The sequence below is a fragment of the Schistocerca gregaria genome, chromosome 4, assembly GCF_023897955.1.
Source record: "Schistocerca gregaria isolate iqSchGreg1 chromosome 4, iqSchGreg1.2, whole genome shotgun sequence".
NCBI lineage: Eukaryota > Metazoa > Arthropoda > Insecta > Orthoptera > Acrididae > Schistocerca > Schistocerca gregaria.
In genome coordinates, this window is record NC_064923.1 from 756,582,438 (window position 1) to 756,609,580 (window position 27,143).

The 27,143-nt window shown below is 43.4% G+C and overlaps 1 protein-coding gene across 1 annotated transcript in view; it reads right to left on the reverse strand.

Annotated features, from left to right (window-relative positions):
* LOC126267903 (uncharacterized) overlaps positions 1-27,143 on the reverse strand; it is a 171,494-nt gene that overhangs the window by 83,974 nt on the left and 60,377 nt on the right. The window contains exon 2 of the mRNA XM_049973213.1: positions 15,263-16,002. Coding sequence (XP_049829170.1) covers positions 15,263-15,994 — 732 coding nt within the window. The 5' untranslated portion in view covers positions 15,995-16,002. The remainder of the gene's footprint in view (positions 1-15,262; positions 16,003-27,143) is intronic.

Here is a 27,143-nt window from a genome sequence, read left to right on the forward strand (position 1 = left end):
TATAATTTTAACTGCTGGAGATTCTCTTTAGACAGGGGACCCTGTTGTCTGTATTTACCCTAAAAATACTTACTTTTCCTACCAATGACAACAGGTATCTGACCATGCATAGCCAGAGACCCACCCCTTATACTTTCATGAATCAGTTGTATCAATCTTCCCTTCCCCTTCCCAGTCCCATTTAGGTGTAGGCCATGCCTAGTGAAACCGACTGGCACCAGAGAAACATGAGTGAAGTTGGCTGTCCTCAGAGCCATCCCTAAACTCGCATTGATTCGCCTCCCAGCTCCATCATGACGCCAGAACACCTCAACAAAGTGTACGTTGGTGTCAGGGAAGCTATCTTGTCCAGATCACCATCTATGTCAAATGACCCATCCCTGTCCAAACTGTTTCCCACCCCATCCGCTATTACTATATGGTCCTCTTTTGTAAAGTCTTTACATAAAGAACCTAAGTCCTCTATCACATGACTTAGTCCAGCATTTGGCTTGAAGATACTGGTGGCCTGGTACGCTGCCACTAAGCTTTTCTGTAACTGAAGGCCTACACCTCTCCCATGGCTACTACCTAGCAGCAGCACTTTCTTCTTCCTAACACATTGTACATTCCTAGGATTCTTGGCCTCAGCTGAAATGTGCTCCACATTTCCTGCTCATCGTTCTACCTGAGGCAGTTCTCTACTTAACTCTGACAGTGGTAGATACCTGTTTTTGGTGTTGATGATAAAAGAGTCAGATCGCATTTTCTTTCTTCCTATCCTCCTATTAGTTGCCAGTTCCCAACCACCCTCCTCCCCCTATCTCCCTTGATCCTTATGAATTCCTTCCTTGCTTCCACCAACTGTGCCTCAAGCGCACAGATTTTCCTTTCCTGTTCCCCAGTCAAAATGTTCCTACTGCATACTCTGCAATTCCAGGCGAGAGCCTCTTCTGTTCGTCCTGCATCTCCCCGCTGCATCCCCCCCCCCCCCCAATGACAATATTTCCTACAAAATTGGCAAGAAATCGCTCTACTCACTACCCTATAACAGCTCCCACATTTCTCAGTCATAGTCAATTTCTAAAGAATAATTAAGTTTAAAGAATGTTTTTAATTTGTCAAGGACGCGCGATTGGCTATATGTAAACAAAAAACGACAAGGATCTTATGTGCGGTTGTTGTTGGTTTTGTACTAATTTAGAGATACAATGACAGAAGAATGAATTAGCAATTACTTTGCTTTTAGAAAATTTACATTATGAAGCGCATTTGGTCAGGTTTTTAAACGTTTATAACTCGGAAAATTGGCCTAGATCGCGTCTATCTAACTAGCAAACAGTACGAAATGTTACTTTTGTATACATTGTGGGAGTGAACAGTGATCAAAGTGTTACCAATATTTAATATCAAAAACAGTCTTGATCACAATTTATTTATTACAGTGACTGGTTTCGACCACTACTGTGGTCATCTTCAGACCAATGAGTACGGACCTCCTTCTGCTGGAGAATCACTACTCACTGATTCTGCAGCAGAAGGAGGTCCTTACTCACAGTAGTGGTCGAAACCGGTCACCTTAATAAATAAATTGTGATCAAGTCTGTTTGTTGTAGTAAAAAAAAAGTAAGAAATGTGTTTGTTAAATACGATTTAGAAACGTTTAATTATATTTTTATTGCGACAAAGATACTGATGAAACTAGTAGCTGTCCTTTTTTAACTAATTTTGGCTATCAAAAAAACCTGTAAAGTATTTTTGTGTTTATGTCAGGCAAACTTTCGGGGTATGTCGCGACTATCGGGACTTCAGATAATACGAAGTTTTTTCAAGAACAAGCTCTACTGGGATGCTAATCTTCAGTTGTATGACAAAACTTGACACTACAGCAAGTATATGATAAAAAGAAAATTTAAATTTGACACTATTTCCTCTTAAATAAGTTCTTTTAGCGGACGAAGAAAGTACCTGTGATGTCTCTCGCCGGCCATCTTGCATGTGCATGTGTATAACGGCTCATATGTGGTCTGTTGATTTTTGTGTTTCCCTGGATTCTGGATGTGATTTCTGCTTTGTGATTTTATTCTACTTCAGTAATTCAGTTTGTCTTCTATCTCTGTCACATACCCACCGCCCACTACTATTTGTTTCACTGTTGTGTGGATGAGTAGACATCGACTGTAAAATTGTTTCTTTTGTTTTAGCTTTTCTGTGGTTGTTGAACAAAGAGTGGGTACGCTTCTAGTTTGTTACCTCAAGAAAGTCTATCAGTTTTTCTTTATCCTTTTCCTTTTCTATTATGAATTTTGTGTTCTAGATGTAATTTGACGTTCTTTCTTGTGTTTCGTCTAGTAGACAAATCCTGTCACCAAATTATTGTATACTTTCATTGTGAGGCTGTTTTTACAGAGACGTGATTTTCTATATTTCTTATGAAGACACTGCCTAATTTTTGTGATATTGAGGATCTCACTGAATGACCACCATTTTAGAGATATGATTCATTCTCAAACGAAAATAATTCTTTTCAGTTATCAGTTTGATTATGCTGATTATTTCTATTATTGCTTCTGATGTCAGGTTGCTGTTTGATACAACGGGGTTGCCACAAGATTCCCCAAGAGAAATTCCCTGATTTCCAGACAAGTTTTCGCATTTTTTCCTGACAAATTTTGATCTTAGGGGTAAGTAGAGACATAAGTTGATAAAAAGGTAAAGACTTCTGTTTTTCTAAACTTCTGAGCAAAAATGTTAAGTAATAACATCAACATCTTTAGTAGTGAAATGTTTTTAGATAGAGAGAGCCAGCAAAATGGTATATATGTTCCATTAAGACCACTGATGATATTTTATTTCAATAAAGCGCATTTTGTTAGAGTCGCAAGGTATATTTAAAATACTGTCATTGCTTTTAGCAATAACCTGAGAAAAAAGTAGGCCTCTTGAAAGAAACGTATAAGGTGGGAAAGAGTTGTGTAAACCAACACTACAGGAGACCACCAATAAAAGGTCGGTTCTACTACGTTCATTATTGTCGGTTATTACCCACTGTGTTATGTCTATTATTCTACAGGTATTGTGTGATTTTTCTTCCAAGAAATAGACGAGTACAAAGCGTTCAAACTGCCAGCGACTGCCACAGTTTTCTTCTTATTGTCCATAATTACTAATATATAAACTACTTTTGAAGTGCCAAAATGTACTACAATGAATAAAATCTCTATAAAACGCTGCACTGTACAATGTACTTGTGATGAGACAGTCGCAATTCCTGAAATCCATGCCCGTGACCTCTGACCTGCTTAGGAGCACCACAGTCCTGGGCCCATGGATAAACCACGAAAATCCGTCGCATTACGCTACACACAAACAGACCCGGCCTGGGAGCAGATCGGTGAGACCTAATCCGACAGGCAGGGTCGTCGTGTTAGTGGGAAACTATGGGCTTCAGATCGGCAGGCCCGATCCGTTAAGAGATACCCACAGAAATGGCTGTAGTTTTGGCCCGTCAGGGAAGTCCACTCGTATGGCCAGCTATTCACCTGTCACAGACACCATGTAGATGAAATGAGAGCGCGGTGATCGCCCACGCAACAGATAACTTGCGCAAATACTCTGAGAACCAATACTAATGAGGATAGGTAGCAACTCACCATAAAGATGATCGCTGAGACTCAGCCAGGCAGATAGAAAACACCATCACACTCTCACAAGTAAATATATTGCCATAGCATTTGTCAGAAACCGAGAGTGGACACACATTTACACAATCACTCATACGCAACTCATGCACACGTGACCGTTATCTCCCGCCGCTGGGTCAACAATCTCTGAGAATGAGATCCAAACAAACCACCCTTCATGCCTCCCAGCCTCTCATCGGCAGCTGCTAGGCTAGCAGCAAGTAGTGATGGCAGCGCTGACTGCAACCTGTGGGGAGGGATGGGAAGGGGAGAAGCATTAAGAATGAGAGAGTAGGGAAGCGGCGCACTTACTCAGCTACGCCCAGCCAGTAAGCACGACATCTCAGTAAACGAACAATTTCATGCAAATGAGACAAAAACAATATTTTTCCAGTGTCTTATTTTTCAAATTTTCCTGATTTCCCCGATATGTTTGAAATTCCCTGATATTACCTGATTTCCAGAACTTGTGGCAACCCTGCCCAAGGGTTTTTTCTATTACTTCTAAAGTCTCCACTATTGGAATGGATGAGTACATGTTTTTCTTATATTAAATGATATCAGTGATGCTGTGTGTGATGTGTTTATATTTTGAACTAATATGTTTCCTGTCAAGTCTCCTGTGTTCTTCACTGATGTATCACTGTGTGTGTGTTAATGTTTTGCAGGTATTTTTGGACGTTTGACAATGTGGTATATTGCAGTTGTCTGTTTTGGTTGGCTGCAGAACGTTGGTGCTTTTAAGGTGTATGTGTCGTGTAATATTTCTGTTTGTAAGTGAGTACGTAGTTTTTTTAAGAGTTTATTTGTAATTTTTTGAAGTTGGATATTTGGATCTGATTTCAATTTCTGAATGATGTTGGTGCACATTTGTACTGCTTTGGTTGTATGATAAACTGTTCTTCATCCTTAAGTACTAGTGTGTTCCATTCTTCCTATGTTTTTTACAAAAATGTTATTAGACTGTTTCTTTCTTTTCAGCTTTTCATTATAGCTACTTCTGTTTGGCTTCTAGAGTGCTTCTTTTAATTTATCCATTTCTTCTATTAGTTCTCTAATGAGGCTGGCATTAACCTCTGTTTTTCTGTTTTTGTCAGGATCAGACACATATAACAATAACTCACTGCTAAATCTTGACGAAAATCTCTCTTCCTCTCTCTCTCTCTCTCTCTCTCTCTCTCTCTCTCACACACACACACACACACACACACACACACACACACACAGATACACACAGATACACACACTTAAAAAATGCTCTTTGAACACAAACATCATGAAATATATCCCGCAGTTGGCAACACCACAAAACACTAAAAAGAGTTAATATGGTGGAATAGTGAACATGAAGTTTGTGTCCTATTCTGAAAATTGCTTTTACTTCTGCAGGCAGAACAACAGCTTCACCAGCAGTGTAGTTTGCGCACAAGTAGAACAATATCAACAAAGTGCCGTTAAGTAATAAAACGTACATCGAGTAAAATGTTTCCACCTTTCATGTACAATATAACAGAACACGTAGGATGAAAGTGCTTCATGCAAATGAAAATGTGTATCTGATTCAGTCTACATTTGCTCGATTAGCAAATTCAGTTGAAATTTGACATGCACAACAAATATTGCTTTTATTTAGCAGACGATCCTAAGCTAAAGATCATGAATACAGTATGTATCACAACTGAAAAATCATAGATCAACCACAATAGAGATATTGCTTGGTACTGACATCTGCCTGTCATGAAGCACTATGGGTGCAATGGATAGAAAGAAAAATATCCTGTTACCCAAAAGAGGACCTGACTAAATTGTTATGCGACAACGTATATGCAATTGACCTCTCAAAGGCAAGTGGATACACAGGACGCACTACACGTAATCGTACCAGTTAGCATTTAATCAAAGAAAATAACAGTGTAGTAAATCCGAAATGCTCACAGATGCTGCCAAGAACCAGGCACCATCAACCAACCCAGGAATTTAGGCACCAGGAAAATAAGTGGTAGGAGGCATTGCTTCTAGTGGGAGAGTCGGAAATTATGAATTAGAATCCGTGGCTCTATTGGAAAATCTTATTTGGCATCTTTGCTATGTCTGTTATTACTGACGCTTTTTGTAGTATTTCAGGGCTTTTTTACAATGTGTATTAGCTCATGTTACATTAGCTCTGAGTGAAAATAAGACCGTTTCTTTAATGTCAGACTGTAACAGCTTTTTTTAAGGTGTAACAAACAACAATCATTCTTGGTGATTTTTGTTGTATGGGCAATAGTCTGTGCTCTAACGCATGTTTCTGAGCCTAACGTTTTGTTTCCTAATGCTGGACACGCTCTGTGAGTCTATGAAGACTTCAGTAGTTGCTATTCCAGCGCAAATCAACTTGGCAAACTACAATATTTATACATAACTGGGAAACGGTCGGGTCTGACCGCTGCTTAAGACCATGTAGCGATTTCGTTGTGTGCTATGGAGCTGGTACCGCTGAAGAGATGGTACTGTTTGCTTTATTTAGCACTAGAGCGTACAAGTTGTCTAAAATGTTTTATGCTGATTTTTTTGGGTTTATGTTTCTTCTGTTGGACACTCTGTTCATAAACACGTTGGATTAGCCATTAATCAGAAGCATGCTATCCATGCATGTCATGAACCTGGCGCCTGACACACGAAGTGCAGCACTCTCGTACGAGAACAGTTCTGAAACTTTATTCAGTTGTGCCTTGTCAGTGGAGAATACAATTTGAGAAATTCCTCCTTTCGGTAGCATTGTCCCTAAAACATTAATTAGACTCAAGCCAGTAACTTTGAGGTATTTATAACAAAGTAGGTACAACACTCAGCCGAAGGATAATCACAATGTAGTTGCAAAATAGAGCGCTTCTGGCAGCTGGCGCAAAAATGTTTAACCGTGTGATGTAAATACACACTCATGACACTAGTCAACGGTGTACTACACTGAGAAGCAGCGGTCTTGCGCACTACATCAGCCCCTCCAGAAAAGAGAAGCGTCGTCCAAGGAGTATGCTGGAAAGCCGACATGTCGACCAGATCATGTTGTACGTTCTGGAGGTCCTTTCCCGCTGGTTAGTTAATGTGCCGGTGCTATTGCTGATGTTGGTGCTGGTGTATGCCGGCTGCGTGGTACAGTTGTAGGTGGCTCTTCTTGAAACACATACACGAGCTTCGCGCGGTCGGGAGAAACGCTAGTCGGCTTGTTGTTAGCGATTATGTCGATATTGCGCGCTCCCCAGCAAATGTGGGCCCGTGTATGCTTGCTGCAATGCAGGCTTAACTCCATCGGTATGAAGCATGATGAGGGTGCACTTCTCTAGACTGTAGCACGAAGCGTGCCGTGTCTTGATGCTTGCTGGACACGAATGAGAGAAATGTGCTCCCTTAGTTGATCAATAAAGTCATAACTGACATGGTCGGGCGGATGTAGTGAATGTGGATACACAAGCTCTCATGGTAGGCTTAATGTTTCACCGTATACCAACTCGTCTGCTGAGGACTCCGTCAGGCCGAGTAAAACCATTGGTAGGGAGGTGGTCAAATCTGGATTATGGCACGTTAGGGCTACCTACAGAGAATGGTGCCAGCATTGTATCGTCCTGTTACTGGCTGGATGGAGCTTATGGTCTTATAGTGTATTGTGCCACAGAATTTAGTAACCTGCGCGAATAGTTCGAACTCGAATTGGAATCCGCGGTCCATCATGACAAGTAGAAGAAAGCTAAAACGCGATACACCGGTGTAAACGTTGGTGGAAGCTAAAGTTTCTGTTGACATGTTATTTACTGGCATTTCTTCCAGCCAGCGGGTGAATCAATCAATAACTGCCAATAAGAAATGTAGAGTATTTAATGGAGGTAAAGGGCTTACCACTTCAATATGAATCTGCGTGAAGTGAACAGTAGTACCTGAGTCTCCTACTGGTGCGTGTACATGGTGGCTGACTTTGCTGCACTGACATTTGATGCACGCTCATATCCATTCTCTGCAGTCTTTCCGATTGTCTGACCACACAAATTGGAGCGAGTTTAGGTGAGTTGGAGATCTAACACCAGGATGAGCTGTCGAATGCACGTCTTCAAATTGATGTAAGCGAGAAAAATCGAGGTTTGCCACGACAAATCATAATACACTCCTGGAAATGGAAAAAAGAACACATTGACACCGGTGTGTCAGACCCACCATACTTGCTCCGGACACTGCGAGAGGGCTGCACAAGCAATGATCACACGCACGGCACAGCGGACACACCAGGAACCGCGGTGTTGGCCGTCGAATGGCGCTAGCTGCGCAGCATTTGTGCACCGCCGCCGTCAGTGTCAGCCAGTTTGCCGTGGCATACGGAGCTCCATCGCAGTCTTTAACACTGGTAGCATGACGCGACAGCGTGGACATGAACCGTATGTGCAGTTGACGGACCTTGAGCGAGGGCGTATAGTGGGCATGCGGAAGGCCGGGTGGACGTACCGCCGAATTGCTCAACACGTGGGGCGTGAGGTCTCCACAGTACATCGATGTTGTCGCCAGTGGTCGGCGGAAGGTGCACGTGCCCGTCGACCTGGGACCGGACCGCAGCGATGCACGGATGCACGCCAAGACCGTAGGAACCTACGCAGTGCCGTAGGGGACCGCACCGCCACTTCCCAGCAAATTAGGGACACTGTTGCTCCTGGGGTATCGGCGAGGACCATTCGCAACCGTCTCCATGAAGCTGGGCTACGGTCCCGCACACCGTTAGGCCGTCTTCCGCTCACGCCTCCAGTGGTGTCGCGACAGGCGTGAATGGAGGGACGAATGGAGACGTGTCGTCTTCAGCGAAGAGAGTCGCTTCTGCCTTGGTGCCAATGATGGTCGTATGCGTGTTTGGCGCCGTGTAGGTGAGCGCGACAATCAGGACTGCATACGACCGAGGCACACAGGGCCAACACCCGGCATCATGGTGTGGGGAGCGATCTCCTACACTGGCCGTACACCTCTGGTGATCGTCCAGAGCACACTGAATAGTGCACGGTACATCCAAACCGTCATCGAACCCATCGTTCTACCATTCCTAGACCGGCAAGGGAACTTGCTGTTCCAACAGGACAATGCACGTCCGCATGTATCCCGTGTCACCGAACGTGCTCTAGGAGGTGTAAGTCAACTACCGTGGCCAGCAAGATCTCCGGATCTGTCCCCCATTGAGCATGTTTGGGACTGGATGAAGCGTCGTCTCACGCGGTCTGCACGTCCAGCACGAACGCTGGTCCAACTGAGGCGCCAGGTGGAAATGGCATGGCAAGCCGTTCCACAGGACTACATCCAGCATCTCTACGATCGTCTCCATGGGAGAATAGCAGCCTGCATTGCTGCGAAAGGTGGATATACACTGTACTAGTGCCGACATTGTGCTTGCTCTGTTGCCTGTGTCTATGTGCCTGTGGTTCTGTCAGTGTGATCATGTGATGTATCTGACCCCAGGAATGTGTCAATAAAGTTTCCCCTTCCTGGGACAATGAATTCACGGTGTTCTTATTTCAATTTCCAGGAGTGTATAATCTGACGTCGGATCCAGATACATCATCCAATTGGAGGGCTAATTCTGGCGATATATAATCGAGTAGATTACATAGCTCTGGTTCATCCCATTGTGCTTCGTCAAGTTGAGTGAAGTCAATCGATCTTGAGATGCAGGTGATCCGAGAAAGGCAGTCGGAAAAAATGTCGTCGCTCCAAAAATGTGTCTTACATCCGTTCTGAATTGGGCTGAGTATACTAGTTGATTCTGCTGAACCGTAGGGTTAGCTGACAGCGCTAATGCGCTGCTTGCTCGACTCGAGTAGGCGCGGCTGCCCCAGGTCAAATCCGCCCAGCAGATTAACGATGAGAGCCAGTATGCCAGCCAACCTGGATGTGGTTTTCAGGCAATTTTCCATATCCCACTAGGTGAATACCAGTCTGGTCCCCACTTCCTGTTTCAGTTAGTTGCAGACATCTGAAACACATTCGCACCATTTCATGATTTGCACTAGAGGCAGACAGCTGGTGTATACTGATTCCATCCTGGGGGTACATGGTGGCGGCAGGAAGGGCATCTGGCCACCTCTTCCAATTAACCACGCCAAATCCGATTTTAACCACGCCGACCCAGCGAAAACTGCGAGAGCAAGGCACAAGCGAAAGAAAGAAATATAATAGGTGAGTCTGCTCCCAAAGCGAACAATTGATACGAGTATTACGTCCAGTGTGTCTCCCCTGATGTGGGTTTCTGGGTGACATTTTCGAACTCCGCCCCGTTTCGTAAACCTAACCAGTCTTTTTCCATCTCTGCTCTTTCTTCCCCTTCCAGCCTTGTGCCAGAAGGAGCCACTCACTCCAAAAGCTTCCATACATAATAACTTTCCAAATGTGTGTTTCCTGCTGCCGCTTGGTAAGTAGATTTTTTCATCTATCCAGTTACATATGTTTTAAAGTATTGATTATTTTCGCTGATATGAAGTTATTAAAATATGACAAACTAGGTGAAAGGTGATAAGAAGTAACGAAAATGAAAATACAGGAGGTAATGGTAATAAGTAGTATACGTTTATAAAGGAAAATATGATAAGAGATCATTTACAACACTATTTAATCAGTAAGTTAAATTTATTTGGGAGTCCCACATATATCTTTTTGCCATTTTCTTTGTTAGCATAAGATAACATTTCAGTATTTTTATTTTGTGTGCCTGACTGGTGACTAGTGACAGTATAAGTTTTCTTGTAGCCAATTCTTTGAATGCATTGAATAATATTTTCATGAATTAGTTCAGTCAACGTTGTTCCTTGACCTTATGTATCTGTAGTTAATTGTTCCCTGCTCTTAAATGTGTTGTAGTCGATTTATTTCCTGGCCTTACAAGTGTTTGTAGTGGATTAGTAGAGGTCTGTGGCCTGTGTGTATTTGGGTAAATTATTTTAAAAAATCCTAGAATGTGCGCCCAAATAATAATTCTTTTTCATCCTTTCTTACCATTACATATTAATAGGTAATATTTTGATGTTTACTGCTATTCACACTTTCTTTTCTCATTTGTTTTGTAACATTTGAAATGTTTTATAAGTGATAGGAAAGTCATTTTTGACATTTCTACACTTACAATTACAATGTATGTGCGGTTTTAATTTAGCACTAATGAATGATTACTGTGATTTTTGTACTATGTTATTATAGCAAATTGACTTACATCAGTGTAGGTATATGTCATCATACATGTCACTTCTCATATTTCAAACATGCTCTTTTGCCTTGCATGCCTTGTCAATCTTCGATTTTAAAATATGTTATGGTATGTTTCATATTAGCTCTGTGGACTTGTCAGGGAGATTACTATCACTACCAAAACACACACACACACCTATTCTAAGAACAATGGGCATTCGCAAGGTTAACCGTATGCTGTTGCCACCACTACAAATGGATTGTTATCTGAAAGGGGTCTGACATACATGGCATTATAAAATGCAATACTCATCTGGTGCTACAAGTGAGCCATCAGCAGATGCATCACTATGAATAATGGATTTGTGCTGTGTCAATAATGAACACATTCTATCTGTCTTGCTGCATCTACACCTCCTGGAAATATTGTTACATGCACCAATGTTACAAGTGACATTTAAATCATAGTTATTTCAAAGAAGGTGCTAGACAGGTTGTCAGTGGACATATCACATAACTGCCTTGGTGCATCTGTTCTCTACTTCCCACATATGTATTGTTTCAACACGTTCTACTGATTTCTTTCTTGACAGTCAACTTTGGATAATTTTGATGTGTTGTGGTGTGAAGTTTGTATGACAGCTGTGTGCACTTTTACTTTGCTTCCTGAGCAGAATGGTTTCCTTTATTTACTTTGTTAAATCTATTTCATATTATTCTTTGTTAGTTAAATATTTTTAGGTTAGGTCATATCCTATGTAATCAGAGTCCTATTTCATTACTGCTCTATTATATATTGGAAATGTAATAACTTTTCTTACTTGTTAAAGTCATTCTCCACATACTTTTCTTCAGAATTTCACCATAAATATTTTTTGTCTCTTTTTTTATTTTTTATGAATTTCTATGTTAGAATTTGTTCTGTTGCTTGCCATTTGCTCGCAATATCGTGCCCAGATGTAACTGGTAAAGAGGAAGGGCTAGTGTAGGGTTTACAGTTTATTTTTTGTATTTAAAGAAATGATGTAAGCTTTATATTTTAATTTAATGTGTCATATTCCGTATATGTACGCTAAACACTTTTCAGACAGTAGTTTTCCACAGTCGATACATTACGCCACAGAGGTTCTGAGTACAAGCACTGCAATCTTTGGTTGTCAGTAGCGTTGTCGTTGCCAGCGAGCATTCTAAGCTTCGCTAGTGGGAGGGTCGGGTGTTGGCTATGCTGCTGGATGGATGGGAATAGCCTGCAGAGCACAGAGATAAAGATATACAGAAAGATGAATTGGGAAATATGATTTTGTAAAGAATAATTGGACAGGTGAAGATTATGCGGTTATGTCGTTGCTGCACTACTTGCTTGCTCATGGCTATGATTTGTTTAAGTAATGGAATGTATTAATGGAACATTTCTTTACTGGCCTGAGTTAGTTAGATTCATTGGTCGGATGTGACCAAGTAAACTTATCAATTCACAGGGCTTGTACTCAGAAGTTAGTATTACCACACCTTTACCATTTTCAGTAATTATACTCGTAGCAGAGAAATTGTCGTTATAAAGGATAATCGCCTGCACACGGCGAGTATTTCTGCTGCTTGACTTCGCACTTGCCAAACCTTGTCTTGTCCAGCAAAGTTGCCGGATCTCTCCCCAATTGAGAATGTTTGCAGCATTACAGGCAAAGCCCTCCAGTCAGGTCGCAATTTTAACGACCTAACCCGCCAACTGGACAAAATTTAGTACGATGTATTATACCTCAGGAGGACATCCATCAATGCTGTCGATCACTGACAACCCGAATAACTGCTTGCACAAGGGCCAGAGATGTATCAACATGTTATCGACTTGCTCAATTTGTGAACTCCTTGTCTTGAATAAATCATCCAATTATTCTGAAATTGTAATAATTTTCTTGTCTGTACATATTCATCACGTTTACAAATTTCATTCTCATTTGGATAATTTCTTCATGGCGAGTCGTTTTTTGTTGCTTTAAAGTGTATTAACGGAACTGTTTGAAGATATTTAAATTTTATAATTAATCGTTTAATATTGCGAGATTTAAATTAAAATGAAAAAAGTGCAGAAGTGAGAATCGAATGTGAGCCAAAGAAATGGCAATCGGTGTGTTTGTCCACTGGGCTACGGGGCGGATAAATGGATCACTGCTCGAGAATCACTCGTACTCTTTACATAATTTAAGCACTCTCGGCGAGTTTACATATGCTGCCCTGCCGACCATCTCACCGCTACGGTTGAGTTACTTCCATACCTTGGCGAATGAAACAGTGTCGAGTATTTATCAGATAACATACACGCCTCTTTGCATGCTACCATTTGCAAAACAACTCGTTTCGATATGTTGAAGCGTTTATGGAATGTGCAGGGATGGAAATGTGCGCATTTCGCGCGTCCATCCACTGGCTATGAAAACCAATAACTCGAGAATGAAATGAGATAGCGCTCTACTCTCAATTTCAAATGAAATTTGAATTTCTTATCTGCATTTAATACACAACAATGTATGAGCGAAAATCTGTCAAAAGCGAGAAGTTTCGTGCTAAGCTTTACTTAACTTAATGCAGCACAATAAGTATGACAAATAACGAGAAGAAAATCGGTACTTTATCGAACAAAGATATCAAATCGTAATATGTGTAAAACTCTAATTTTTTCAGTGAATAGTTTTCTTAAAATTGGGCAAGTATTCCATAGTGGCCGGAACGCCGTCGCTCAGCACACGTAGCAGTATTAGGCGAGCAGTACAGTAAAAGCAAGGCCGGTCTCAGCACGAAATGTAGAGAACAAGTCTGTGACAGTTAAAGCGTTAAATTTCATAGTTGATTTTTTTAATATTGTGAGGAATAAAATAAAATGAAAAAACAATTGATGGTGGGAGTGGGTATACTACCCAAACAATGAAAATTTTAGATCCTAATCTCCAATAGTTCACTTGAAAATGTTTCTTATGTGGCAAAAAAGCAACTTTGCAAGAAAGACTTTGAAGTTTCAACGAATGTTTAATGAACGCCTACAGCATATGAAGTATTTCCTGAGTCTCTAGAATACTTTTTATGTATGTTTCTTTCAGCAGATTTTTCGTTTGTTTCTCTTCCTCACATTATCTATGTATGACACAGCATTGATCATGTATTCCTCAGAGATCAGTCAATTTATACGCGCATTTCATTTTTTGCATGTAACTACATTCTTATATACTCTGTTTTTAGATCTTGAACCTTAACGAAGATAATGCCGAAACGCACCAGACATTTGGTGCAAATAAAATAGATACCAAGAATCAAAACATCCTAATATTCAGTCTACTACATTTGTTATGGCCATCACAAAGCCAATTTTCACCCACTTGCCTGATAGTGAGTTATTGAAGAAATGCCTTCACGTTCGAGCACATTATCAGAGAGCGAACAATATCGTATGAATATAATTCTGATCCTCAGATGTATGAAGTTTCTTTGCACTGGATGTCGAAGTTATCTCGTCTCACGTAACCTCATTACTGTTAGTAGAAGTGTCCGCATTGTTACCGGAAATTCTAATTATGTTGTTACTTGTGCGCTTTCCTGGAAGTTTATTTTTTCTAAAATCTCTATTACTGAGGCGCGCCATGGTTTCACTTAACTAACAACATAACCAAAAATTAACAGTGAAGACATTACGTTATTCTTGTGGTGACTCGCCCTCTGAGATGAAAACACCTGTAGTGCCATGTTAGCCAATAGCGGAAATATGTTCCACTCATAAAATACCTATATGTAGAATTACTGAACTGTTTGAATGATAGATTTTTTAAAAAGAACATGTCACGCCAATTTTGTCTCAGAGTATTTTTAGAGGATGAATTAAAAACACCCCGAATTAAGCTAAATACAAAGTGCATATGACACCTTAAAGGGGAAAGTCTCCATAACCTTAGAATACAAAAACCTAAAAACGAAACATTTATCATTTTTTGGGCCTGAATCCCCATAATGTTGGGGAAGGTAGCAAATGTGGAAAGGAAGGTCGAGAGGGTGTCTTTGAGGTGTTTAGAAGGATATGTGGAATTTCGAAAATATAGAAACACAAAATTCTTTGGCAAAAAGTGGGAGTGAGTAGAATTATAATTTTGTAGATATACAGATTATAGAAGGTTCGAGTGGTTAGTAGTTTTATCTGGGTCATGGTTTCAGGCTGGTAGTGTGTTAAGGTTCTGCTTCTACATCAACAGGTTCCACGTTGTTTTAGAATTGAGAGCTATTCTGAGATTTGTCACAGTCTTAATAAGAATGTTCGGATACAAATGTTAACTATCATAATAAATTTAAAGTAGCAAAGCTTGTCATCTAGAAATGAGAGCTACATGTACTACTGAGCTACTTAATTATACAAGTATGTAATGATATTCTCTGACCTCGGGACAGCGCAGGGCGGCCAGCCAGGATTTACATGTGATTGCTGCCATATATCGGTCTCTCAGGTGAAGGTAACTCAAAATTTTAGCCACCGCTAGATACGGCAGTGTCGACCAATCGGGACGCGTTGTCCTAGAGCCGTATCCACTTGACGCAACATATCCGTGTGTGAACCCAGCGTATTCATGTGGTGGCACTTCGCTGCAACCAATGGAGGGTCGTGCAGTAACATCACACGAGATAATTGGCCAATTGAAATTTCCAGAGGTCCATGACTCGAATGCGGAACTGATAAACTGTTGCGTATAAAGCTCAGATATGTCATCCGCGTAATACGAGTACTGTGTGTTGTTTAAGCCAGAGCATTCGTCCGCAGACCCCGTGCAACAAGCTAACTGAAGGTCTCTCTCCCCTTGATGTGGATCACTAACGTTAAGATGGTTATACCTCGAAGAACTAGCAGCAACTACAGTTTCGACTTCAGAACGTTGCATAAGTGGTTGATAAAGTTGTAAATTTCTCGACTTTCGACGCTGTAGTGGCTCGACTGCCGATCGTTTCTTGTTTGTAGATCTGGATGCTGAACGCCGGTTCTGGTCTGTGCTACAGCTCGAAGACGTTGAAGATTCATCTGTAGAATCCGGCGTTTTTTCTTGAGGTTCAGGTATTTGAGGATCATTTTTGGTTGGTTCGTCTTCCGTCTGATCCAAATTGTCGGTGCAGTCTGTCATCGTTTCTTCTGAAAAAGTAACAGTGATTATTATTTACACGCTATACACGAGAAAATAAATTATTAATTAATTTTTGTATTAAGCCAGTAAGTGTACGCTTTACAGAGCATTAAAGAAAAACTTTATTTTTCTGTGTGCAACGATTCTCATTTATTTGCACACGGTATTGACCACGATTCTGTGCTCTTCTACACTCCTGGAAATTGAAATAAGAACGCCGTGAATTCATTGTCCCAGGAAGGAGAAACTTTATTGACATATTCCTGGGGTCAGATACATCACATGATCACACTGACAGAACCACAGGCACATAGACACACGCAACAGAGCATGCACAATGTCGGCACTAGTACAGTGTATATCCACCTTTCGCAGCAATGCAGGCTGCTATTCTCCCATGGAGACGATCGTAGAGATGCTGGATGTAGTCCTGTGGAACGGCTTGCCATGCCATTTCCACCTGGCGCCTCAGTTGGACCAGCGTTCGTGCTGAACGTGCAGACCGCGTGAGACGACGCTTCATCCAGTCCCAAACATGCTCAATGGGGGACAGATCCGGAGATCTTGCTGGCCAGGGTAGTTGACTTACACCTTCTAGAGCACGTTCGGTGGCACGGGATACATGCGGACGTGCATTGTCCTGTTGGAACAGCAAGTTCCCTTGCCGGTCTAGGAATGGTAGAACAATGAGTTCGATGACGGTTTGGATGTACCGTGCACTATTCAGTGTCCCCTCGACGGTCACCAGAGGTGTACGGCCAGTGTAGGAGATCGCTCCCCACACCATGATGCCGGGTGTTGGCCCTGTGTGCCTCGGTCGTATGCAGTCCTGATTGTGGCGCTCACCTGCACGGCGCCAAACACGCATACGACCATCATTGGCACCAAGGCAGAAGCGACTCTCATCGCTGAAGACGACACGTCTCCATTCGTCCCTCCATTCACGCCTGTCGCGACACCACTGGAGGCGGGCTGCACGATGTTGGGGCGTGAGCGGAAGACGGCCTAACGGTGTGCGGGACCGTAGCCCAGCTTCATGGAGACGGATGCGTATGGTCCTCGACGATACCCCAGGAGCAACAGTGTCCTAATTGGCTGGGAAGTGGCGGTGCGGTCCCCTACGGCACTGCGTAGGATCCTACGGTCTTGGCGTGAATCAGTGCATCGCTGCGGTCCGGTCCCAGGTCGACGGGCACGTGCACCTTCCGCCGACCACTGGCGACAACATCGATGTACTGTGGAGACCTCACGCCCCACGTGTTGAGCAATTCGGCGGTACGTCCACCCGGCCTCCCGCATGCCCACTATACGCCCTCGCTCAAAGTCCGTCAACTGCACATACGGTTCACGTCCACGCTGTCGCGGCATGCTACCAGTGTTGAAGACTGCGATGGAGCTCCGTATGCCACGGCAAACTGGCTGACACTGACGGCAGCGGTGCACAAATGCTGCGCAGCTAGCGCCATTCGACGGCCAACACCGCGGTTCCTGGTGTGTCCGCTGTGCCGTGCGTGTGATCATTGCTTGTACAGCCCTCTCGCAGTGTCCGGAGCAAGTATGGTGGGTCTGACACACCGGTGTCAATGTGTTCTTTTTTCCATTTCCAGGAGTGTATATGTGCCAGATATTTATCTTTACACATATGTTTTTCTTAGTGTAAAGAAATGTAATAAAAGCGTTAAGAAAAACTAAGAAAGGATATTAAACTTCATGGAGAAGAAATAAAAATTACGAGGTTTGCCGATAACATTATAACTCTGCCAGAGACAGCAAAGGACTTGGAAGAGCAGCTGAAAGGATTGAATAGTGTCTCGAAAGGAGGATATAAGATGAATATCAACAAAAGCAAAACAAGGATAATGGAATGTAATCGAATTAAATCAGGTGATGCTGTGAGCCTCAGATTAGGATATGAGACGCTGAAAGTAGTAGATGAGTTTTGCTGTCTGGCAGCAAAGTAACTGATGATGGCCGAAATAGAGAGACTATAAAATGTAGACTGTCAATGGCAAGAAAGGCGTTTCAGAAGAAGAGAAATTTGTTAACATCGAGTATACATTTAAGCAGCCGCCCGTTGTGGCCAAGCGATTCTAGGCGCTTCCGTCCGGAACCGCGCTGCTGCTACGGTTGCGGGTTCGAATCTTGCCTCGAGCATGGATGTGTGTGATGTCCTTACGTTAGTTAGTTGTCAGTCTAGGGAACTGATGACCTCAGATGTTAAGTTCCATACTGCTCAGAGCCAGTTGAACCATATACAGTTAGGTGTCAGGAAGTCTTTTCTGAAGGTATTTCTCTAGAGTGTAGTCATGTATGGAAGTGAAACACGGACGATAACAAGTTACGAAAAAAAGAGAATAGAAGCTTTCCAAATGCAGTGCCACAAAAGAGAGTTTAAGTTTAGATGGGTCGATCATGTAACTAATAATGTATTGGAGACACAAATTTCTCGCACGGCTTGACCAAAAGAAGGCATCAGTTGATAGAACACTTACTGAGACATAAAGTGATCGCTAGTTTAGTAGTGGAGGGAAGTGGGGGGGATCGTGTATGGAGGTCAAGAGATGAGTACAGTAAGCAGATTCAAAAAGTTGTAGGTTTCAGTAGTTATTCAGAGATTAAGAAACCTGCACGGGATGCAGAAGCGTGGAGAGCTGCATCAAACCATTCCTTGCACTGAAGACCACAAGAGCAACACAAATGTTAAGATTTAAATATTAATTTTGGTGATTGATGAATGACTAACTTTCTTCTCCTGCAATAAATCTTGAACATAAAAATATACACAGCACTTTCTAAATATAGGCACACACTGTCTTGCAATATTGAGTGAAGTTATGAAATACAACATACAGTGACATGTAATTATTATTGATCTTAATAGTAGTTAACCAGTTTCAAAGTATTAAGTTATACAACATATCCGTTTAAAAGCAACTTCTATACAGACTTCACTGCATGCATGTGTAGTAATATGCAGTTACGAACGAACACATGATTTCAGGGTCATACATACTGATGCAATTTTGTCAAGCTACTAGCTGCATCAGAGTGGTTAAATATCCACAATCTTTCGGCCGAGAACACCTAGGCCATTGTAAAGTGGTGACTCTCGTTTGATCGCTGCAGCCGTCCTTAAACAGCCACGATGGCCACTGTGACGTCACTGTGTGGGGAAGCGAGCATTTTTACTGCTTAGTTACAGTAGTCAGTTAGTTGGAGAGAGAAACTTCTCCTCCCTTGTTCACCCAGCTGCAAGGTCAAACCAAGAGCATCTTCTGCGTGTACTAGTTGCAGACAAAGGGCTACACGGCTGTGTAACACGAAAAATTGAATATTGTTATAATTTTATAATTTGTTCATAGAAGAGTGCAGAATTAACGTAGATGTAGGAAATACTACGTTTGATCAAAATTCAACAAGTACTCGTAGTTTCCACAAAAATCACTATTTCTCGTAATTTCACATCCACCAGGAGAAGAGATACAAAGTTGATATTTTGAAAACATATATGTTTTGATTTTAAAATAGGATATAGAAGATTTGTTAGTTATCTTCAAGACTTCTCGAGATTTTCATAGAAATATGAATTTTGCACGGAAGGACAGAAAAATTTAGTACATTATCCTTTAGTTAAATATAAGCCAGAGAATAGAAAATGTAGGACTATAGTCCATATCAAAACTAAACTTAACTCCTCCCCAACAGGCCACGAATGCCCAACGAAACCGACCGGCCGCCGTGTTATCCTCACCTCACAGACGTCACCGGATGCGGTTTTGGAGGGGCATGTGGTCAGCACACCGCTCTCCCGAGACCGGAGCCGCTACTTCTCAATCAAGTAGCTCCTCAGTTTGCCTCACAAGGGCTGAGTGTACCTCACCTGCCAACGGTTCCCCGCAGACCGGGAGGTCGGGGTTTGCCAGACTCTGTTCAGCGGAACACTGGTGTCCTGCGGGAAGGGAATAAGTGTTGCCCGAGAAACTATTAACAATATGATGATTTTCGTTGACATTTTGACGATACTAATTATTTTCTTTTTAATTTTTTGTGGTATCATACAGTATCGATACCATAGCAGGCAGAAAGCATCCCGAGGTTGGCAGTAAGCCATGTGACGGCTCCGATGCACGCACACGTGGCACCACCAGCGAGCTGTCATAAGAGAGCACCACTTCGAGGCCAGCCCTGTCTACTTCTCGACGCAGCTAAAGCCTTAGCGGTGTTTATAGTAGCTCCTCTGTATCGTGGTTACGTATGACGACTAAACTCTGATTAACGGACTCTCTAGGACTTGCTGTTCAAACTTAAGTAAAGACAGTGCCATTCAGATTACGTGTACTTCACTTCTGTTTTCTGTCTAAGCAGCCACCTACTCCTCGGCACCCGCCTCTGGTGGATCCAACAATTTTATTATGATTTCTGAGTTATTATTGGTGATTTAAAATTTAAGTAATCACTGAATAAAACAAGTGTTTCTCTCTTTTTTAATTTTAATATCTTCAAAGTAAACAAGGTGTTTCATCAAAGTACGAGGATTGTCAAAGTGTTAGGTCAGAAGAAAAGTTTGGAAACCCCTGGTCTATGTAAGAAATAATGATGATGTAACAAATTACAGTTCTTGTGATGGATTTTACTAAAGTATGGCGATAAGAAAAAGAGACTGTTCAGGGGTAAAGGCTACTCAAGTCCCATTGAAAATGAAATGTTCTTCAAGCACGGATTTACAGTACGCAAAATTAGAGAGGCAATACGAACGCGACTGGAGAAGTTATTAATAATTTAGTATGCAGAGAATGGAGGACAGGGCGCTGCCGTTTTAGAGTGAACGTTCCGTTTCATAGTCGGCTCTGCACGGTAGCAACAGCTGAAAGTCTTTTGCCAACAGCTTGCGTCGCCACCAGCGAAACTGGGAACGCGGGTCATCGGATGTCTGCGCGCGGACACGTTGGAGTGAAAGCAGAAAACTTTAAGATCTCGCGATTTGTAGGCTAGAAATTTATCACTTTTGGGCGAGCAGCAAATAGTACTTTGAGTTATTAGAGCTGTTAGCTTCAGAACAATAATTAACATAGAATGGGATTTGAGCAGTTTTAGGCTCGGAACGTGCCAATTGTTGGTTAGGGTAGCAGAAACTGATGTGTTTTATGCTGTATCGTCCGAACAAGACACAGCCAGGGCAAAAGCACCACAGGCGCGAAGATGCCAGCTGGTGCCAGTGCCATAGAGACTCACCACCGGCGGCGCTGAGAATGAAGATATCGACTTCGCCTCAGCCAACTGCCGGCCGAGTACAAGCCGCCAATGACCGGACGACAAGAGGCAGAAGGCTAATCGGAACATACAAGACCAGCTCTCACCCACTCGGTTATACACTCCTGGAAATTGAAATAAAAACACCGTGAATTCATTGTCCCAGGAAGGGGAAACTTTATTGACATATTCCTGGGGTTAGATACATCACATGATCACACTGACAGAACCACAGGCACATAGACACAGGCAACAGAGCATGCACAATGTCCGCACTAGTATAGTGTATATACAACTTTCGCAGCAATGCAGGCTGCTATTCCCCCATGGAGACGATCGTAGAGATGCTGGATGTAGTCCTGTGGAACGGCTTGCCATGCCATTTCCACCTGGCGCCTCAGTTGAACCAGCGTTCGTGCTGGACGTGCAGACCGCGTGAGACGACGCTTTATCCAGTCCCAAACATGCTCAATGGGGGACAGATCCGGAGATCTTGCTGGCCAGGGTAGTTGACTTACACCTTCTAGAGCACGTTGGGTGGCACGGGATACATGCGGACGTGCATTGTCCTGTTGGAACAGCAAGTTCCCTTGCCGGTCTAGGAATGGTAGAACGATGGGTTCGATGACGGTTTGGATGTACCGTGCACTATTCAGTGTCCCCTCGACGATCACCAGAGGTGTACGGCCAGTGTAGGAGATCGCTCCCCACACCATGATGCCGGGTGGTGGCCCTGTGTGCCTCGGTCGTATGCAGTCCTGATTGTGGCGCTCACTTGCACGGCGCCAAACATGCATACGACCTTCATTGGCACCGAGGCAGAAGCGACTCTCATCGCTGAAGACGACACGTCTCCATTCGTCCTTCCATTCACGCCTGTCGCGACACCACTAGAGGCGGGCTGCACGATGTTGGGGCGTGAGCGGAAGACGGCCTAACGGTGTGCGGGACCGTAGCCCAGCTTTATGGAGACGGTTGCGAATGGTCCTCGCCGATACCCCAGGAGCAACAGTGTCCCTAATTTGCTGGATAGTGGCGGTGCGGTCCCCTACGGCACTGCGTAGGATCCTACGGTCTTGGCGTGCATCCGTGCGTCGCTGCGGTCCGGTCCCAGGTCGACGGGCACGTGCACCTTCCGCCGACCACTGGCGACAACATCGATGTACTGTGGAGACCTCACGCCCCACGTGTTGAGCAATTCGGCGGTATGTCCACCCGGCCTCCCGCATGCCCACTATACGCCCTCGCTCAAAGTCCGTCAACTGCACATACGGTTCACGTCCACGCTGTCGCGGCATGCTACCAGTGTTAAAGACTGCGATGGAGCTCCGTATGCCACGGCAAACTGGCTGACACTAACGGTGGCGGTGCACAAATGCTGCGCAGCTAGCGCCATTCGACGGCCAACACCTCGGTTCCTGGTGTGTCCGCTGTGCCGTGCGTGTGATCATTGCTTGTACAGCCCTCTCGCAGTGTCCGGAGCAAGTATGGTGGGTCTGACACACCGGTGTCAATGTGTTCTTTTTTCCATTTCCAGGAGTGTAGATTATCGTCCAGGGTTGACCTAGACAGGGAACGTCGTCTAGCGAACTCTTAGAAGTGTAAATACAGTTGTAAATTGCATCTGCTATGTACTGTGAAGCTTACCTACGATTACTTGCACTTAGCCATTGAGGGCCTTTTTGTGTTATGTTACAAGCAGTGGTGCAGACTTAATCAATCAACAGACAGAAAGACAAGTAAGCCTTTTCAACTTATTTGCGTGACTTTGTTACTAATTTTTTGGATTGTTGTAGAAACTTTGTTCTCCTAGGCTGTTACTTGACTCTGGGGCATAGCTGTGTAAGAGTGTCACGCAGAAATTGTCTTACCGGTGTATTGCACCAGAAGCCGTTTTACTAACTCACAGTATCGGCCTACCGTAACAATCGTGACAACTCTCTCTCCACATCAGTAGCGGCGAGACCTTAACAAAACAAGCGACGTGGGTTTACAAAATTTTGTAACGATTTTGTGCGTGTGAAACATTTCATTTTTGAACGTATTTTATTGTTGAAGACAGGGAACTTTTTCTTTATCGCTGTCATTTCCTTATTTTTTAAAAAAATAGTTCAAGTGGCTCTGAGCAATATGCGACTTAACTTCTGAGGTCATCAGTCGCCTAGAACTTAGAACTAATTAAACCTAACTAACATAAGGACATCACACACATCCCTGCCCGAGGCAGAGTTCGAACCTGCGACCGTAGCGGTCGCACGGATCCAGACAGAAGCGCCTAGAACCGCACGGCCACACCGGCCGGCCTTTTCCTTATTCCGTACCTAAATAGAAAGTATAACTTTATTTTTTTCAGTCTAGACAACATGAAATGTGGACAATTGGAATGTAAATTACTAGCACCAAGTTTAAGCTAGTTTCTACATTCTCATCGAAGTATTGGATTGGTAAATAATATCGTAGCGTTTTTCCATAACTTTAATAAACACAACAGACACCAATAAGAGAGATTTGAGTCAGCAATAATATAGTCCCCTTCACCATTTACAACAGCCTGCCAACGATGGGGTAACTTTTCGATTCTGTGGTTGTAGAAATCACGAGACTTTGAGGCGAAGAACTGGTCGAGCCACATTCGGAGTGCATTTTCATCTGGAATGGAAGCTCCTTGAAAGGCGTTCGATACAGAGTGGAAAAGGTGAAAATCTGAGTGCATACGGCGGTTGACAAATGATCTCCCAAGCCAACTCCTGTATAATGTTTTTTGTCAATCTAGCGGAATATGGGCGGGCGTTATCGTGCAATAGTATAGCTTCACGCAGTCTTCCCGGTCGCTGTCCTTGCAGTGCGTCTGCAAGACGTCTCAGCTGTTGACAGTAATGGTTAAATCCCTGGGAAGTAATTCGTAGTACACCAGCCCCTCTCAGTTCCACCAGATGCATAAGATTATGCGCGCTGTACGGGGAGTTGCTGCTTTGTTTGGGCTCGATAGTTCGTTTCTCTACCTTATGTTTCCATAAAGACACCATTTCTTGTCACCGGTGACGATACAGGATAGCAATGGTCGTTGTTGTTCATAAGCCACTTGATGACGAGCAAGCAGAGCTGCATATATGGCAACCATTTGATTATTGTAATTTTGGCAGTAACCACACACCCGATTTTTGAACCATCCTTACTGCATGCAAATTTCACACGATGGTGGAATAATCACAGTTTATCGCATTTGTCGAGTACAGTGATGTGGACCACTGTGGAGTAATGTGTTTAAACTGTCTTCATAAAACCCTGAAGGTCTTCCTGAACGTGGAGGGTCACTAACTTCAAAACGATGCTCATAAAGCGAGAAATTCATTGTCTTGCCGTGCTCTGTAGAACAGCATTATCACCGTACACGGTGTAGACGTGGCTGCCTCAGCTGGTGTCACCTCTCTACTGAACGGAAAGAGAAGAATAGGCCGGAAATGTTCCGACTTCTCCACTTGGCATTCCGTATTCTAGCGTTCTCAGCTCCACTCACAATCTCCGAATGACAGAATGTCAATGTGTAAACTCAGATATCAACAGTGACAATCCACAAATAAACCCATAGCAACCGAAATAGAAACCTGCAAAACAAAAGCGCTACGAGCTTATGCACCAATCTAAAATTTACAGGCCTTTGTGGCGTAGTAGGCGCAACGAACTCCAAGAATACAGCAGCCGACCAATATCTAGTGCTCACTCCGGTGACACGTAATGGTAATTTTCGTTGCGCCCGCTTCAGCTTCCCAACGGCCTGGTACCAACTTGTGCTACGCTGCCGGCTGCCGTCTTTATTGAGGGTATTGTAAGAAAGTTTTATCTCGATCACTTCTTTTATGACGCTGTCCTAAAAGCAACATTTGTCCGTTTAATAATAGGTGTCTCATAGAATGATATTCAGTGTCCGGTTTCTAGAGCATGTTCCGCTACCGCTGATTACTCAGGATACCGTAAGCGGGAACACTTTTAGTGTCCTACATGGCGCTATTCAATAGTGCACACAGTCTGTCCACACACACAACACACACACACACACACACACACACACACACACACACACACACACACACACACACACGTACACACACACACATACACACACACACATGGTATTTTTCATTCCCTTGGCGTTCTGAGGCCTACATCGTCTTTCGCATGTCTTACAAGATGTCGGATTTTTGCTGTAGGCCCGAACACCGATTCGATTTTATGCCTCTTTAGGAACCGATTGATATTTCCGAATACTGGGCCACAGAACGGCAAAAGAAATCTTTTTCGAAATCTCTTCGTGGATCATGCCTGTCGTTGGAGAGACGGCTTACGAAATCAGTGTGTTAACGTGAGCGTTGTCCTTGAATACTTTCCGTATTTGGTCCACTTCGTTTGGCAAGTTCCGCTCGATGTACCAAGGCTCTTAGAGCCGAACGTTCCTGCCACTGGTGGTGGTTCCTGACAGCGTGCAGATAACCTGACCGTGTGGGTATCTTCCCAATAAGCACTGCAGGCACTCGTTTGCGTTTCAACAGATGAGGACATCAAGGAACATTGTGATATCATGGATGTTGTTGACGTGGTCAAAGAATTCTCTCTGCTTATCATATATGCCACTGAAGTCAGCAACAGTGACGTCACAGCGATGACGGCTACATATGGACAGCAGTCAACTTTTGCGGAAGCTCGTGGACATTTAACCACTTGACGTGGCTGGAAGCTCGAGAAAATTTTATCACGTAATTATGAAATTTTCATTTAATAATGACTTCGGTGACGTTTGCATGAATCGGGTATTCTCAAGCAGTTGAAGATAATCGAAATAATACCGACTGATACAAATCTAGGTGAAGTCAGTAAAACTGACGTCATTTTACCTCGGCTCCGATACGTCAATTCATATCGAGTCCATCCCCCATCTCGAACGAATTATGCTCTTTTGTTCTTCACTTCAGCTGATTTATTAAAGGAATCGCTTTGCGTTTTATTAGTGGGTGGCAAAAGGTATACGTTGTACGGTGTACCATTACTGTATGTTTATCACTGTATCGATAGGATAACGGTAGGAACATCCGACTTGCCTGATTTCTGGTTATTGACTGTGTATGCCTACTACCGCTCTGCTTAGCTTTTATATTCAATCAATCAATTTATTATACGCAGTCAGTGTTTCAAGTAGATTGTCCTACACATTTGTATGTGCTTTGCTGCTGGTATGGTTGCACTATCTGTCGGAGGATGGTATTCACGTATCGTGCAGCCGTTACGGCGCCTTCCATGACCACCAGCACTGTACATCGGTCCAACATAATGCCACCCATCCAAAACTTCATGGTACCACGACCTTGCTGCACTCGCTAGACAGTGTGTCTAAGGCGTTCAGCCTGACCGTGTTGCCTCCAAACATGTCTCCAACGATTATCTGGTTGAAGACATACGCGACATTCATCGATGAAGAGAACGTGATGCCAATCCGGAACGGTTCATTCAGCGTGTTGTTGGGCCCATCTGTATTGCGATGCATGATGTCGTGGTTGCGAAGATGGACCTCGCCTTGGACGTGGGGAGTGAAGTTGCGCATCATGCAGACTATTGCGCTCAGTTTGAGTTGTAACACGACGTCCTGTGGCTGCACGAAAATCATTCAACATGGTGGCGTTGCTGTCAGTGTTAGTCCGAGCCATAATCCGCACGTAGCTGTCATCCACTGCAGCAGTAGCCCTTGGGCGGCCTGAGCGAGGCATGTCATCGACAGTTCCTGTCTCGCTGTATCTCCTCCATGTCCGAAAAACATCGCTTTGGTTCAGTACGAGACGCCTGGACACTTCCCTTGATTAGAGCCCTTCCTGGCACAAAGTAACAATGCCGACGCGATCGACCCGCGGTA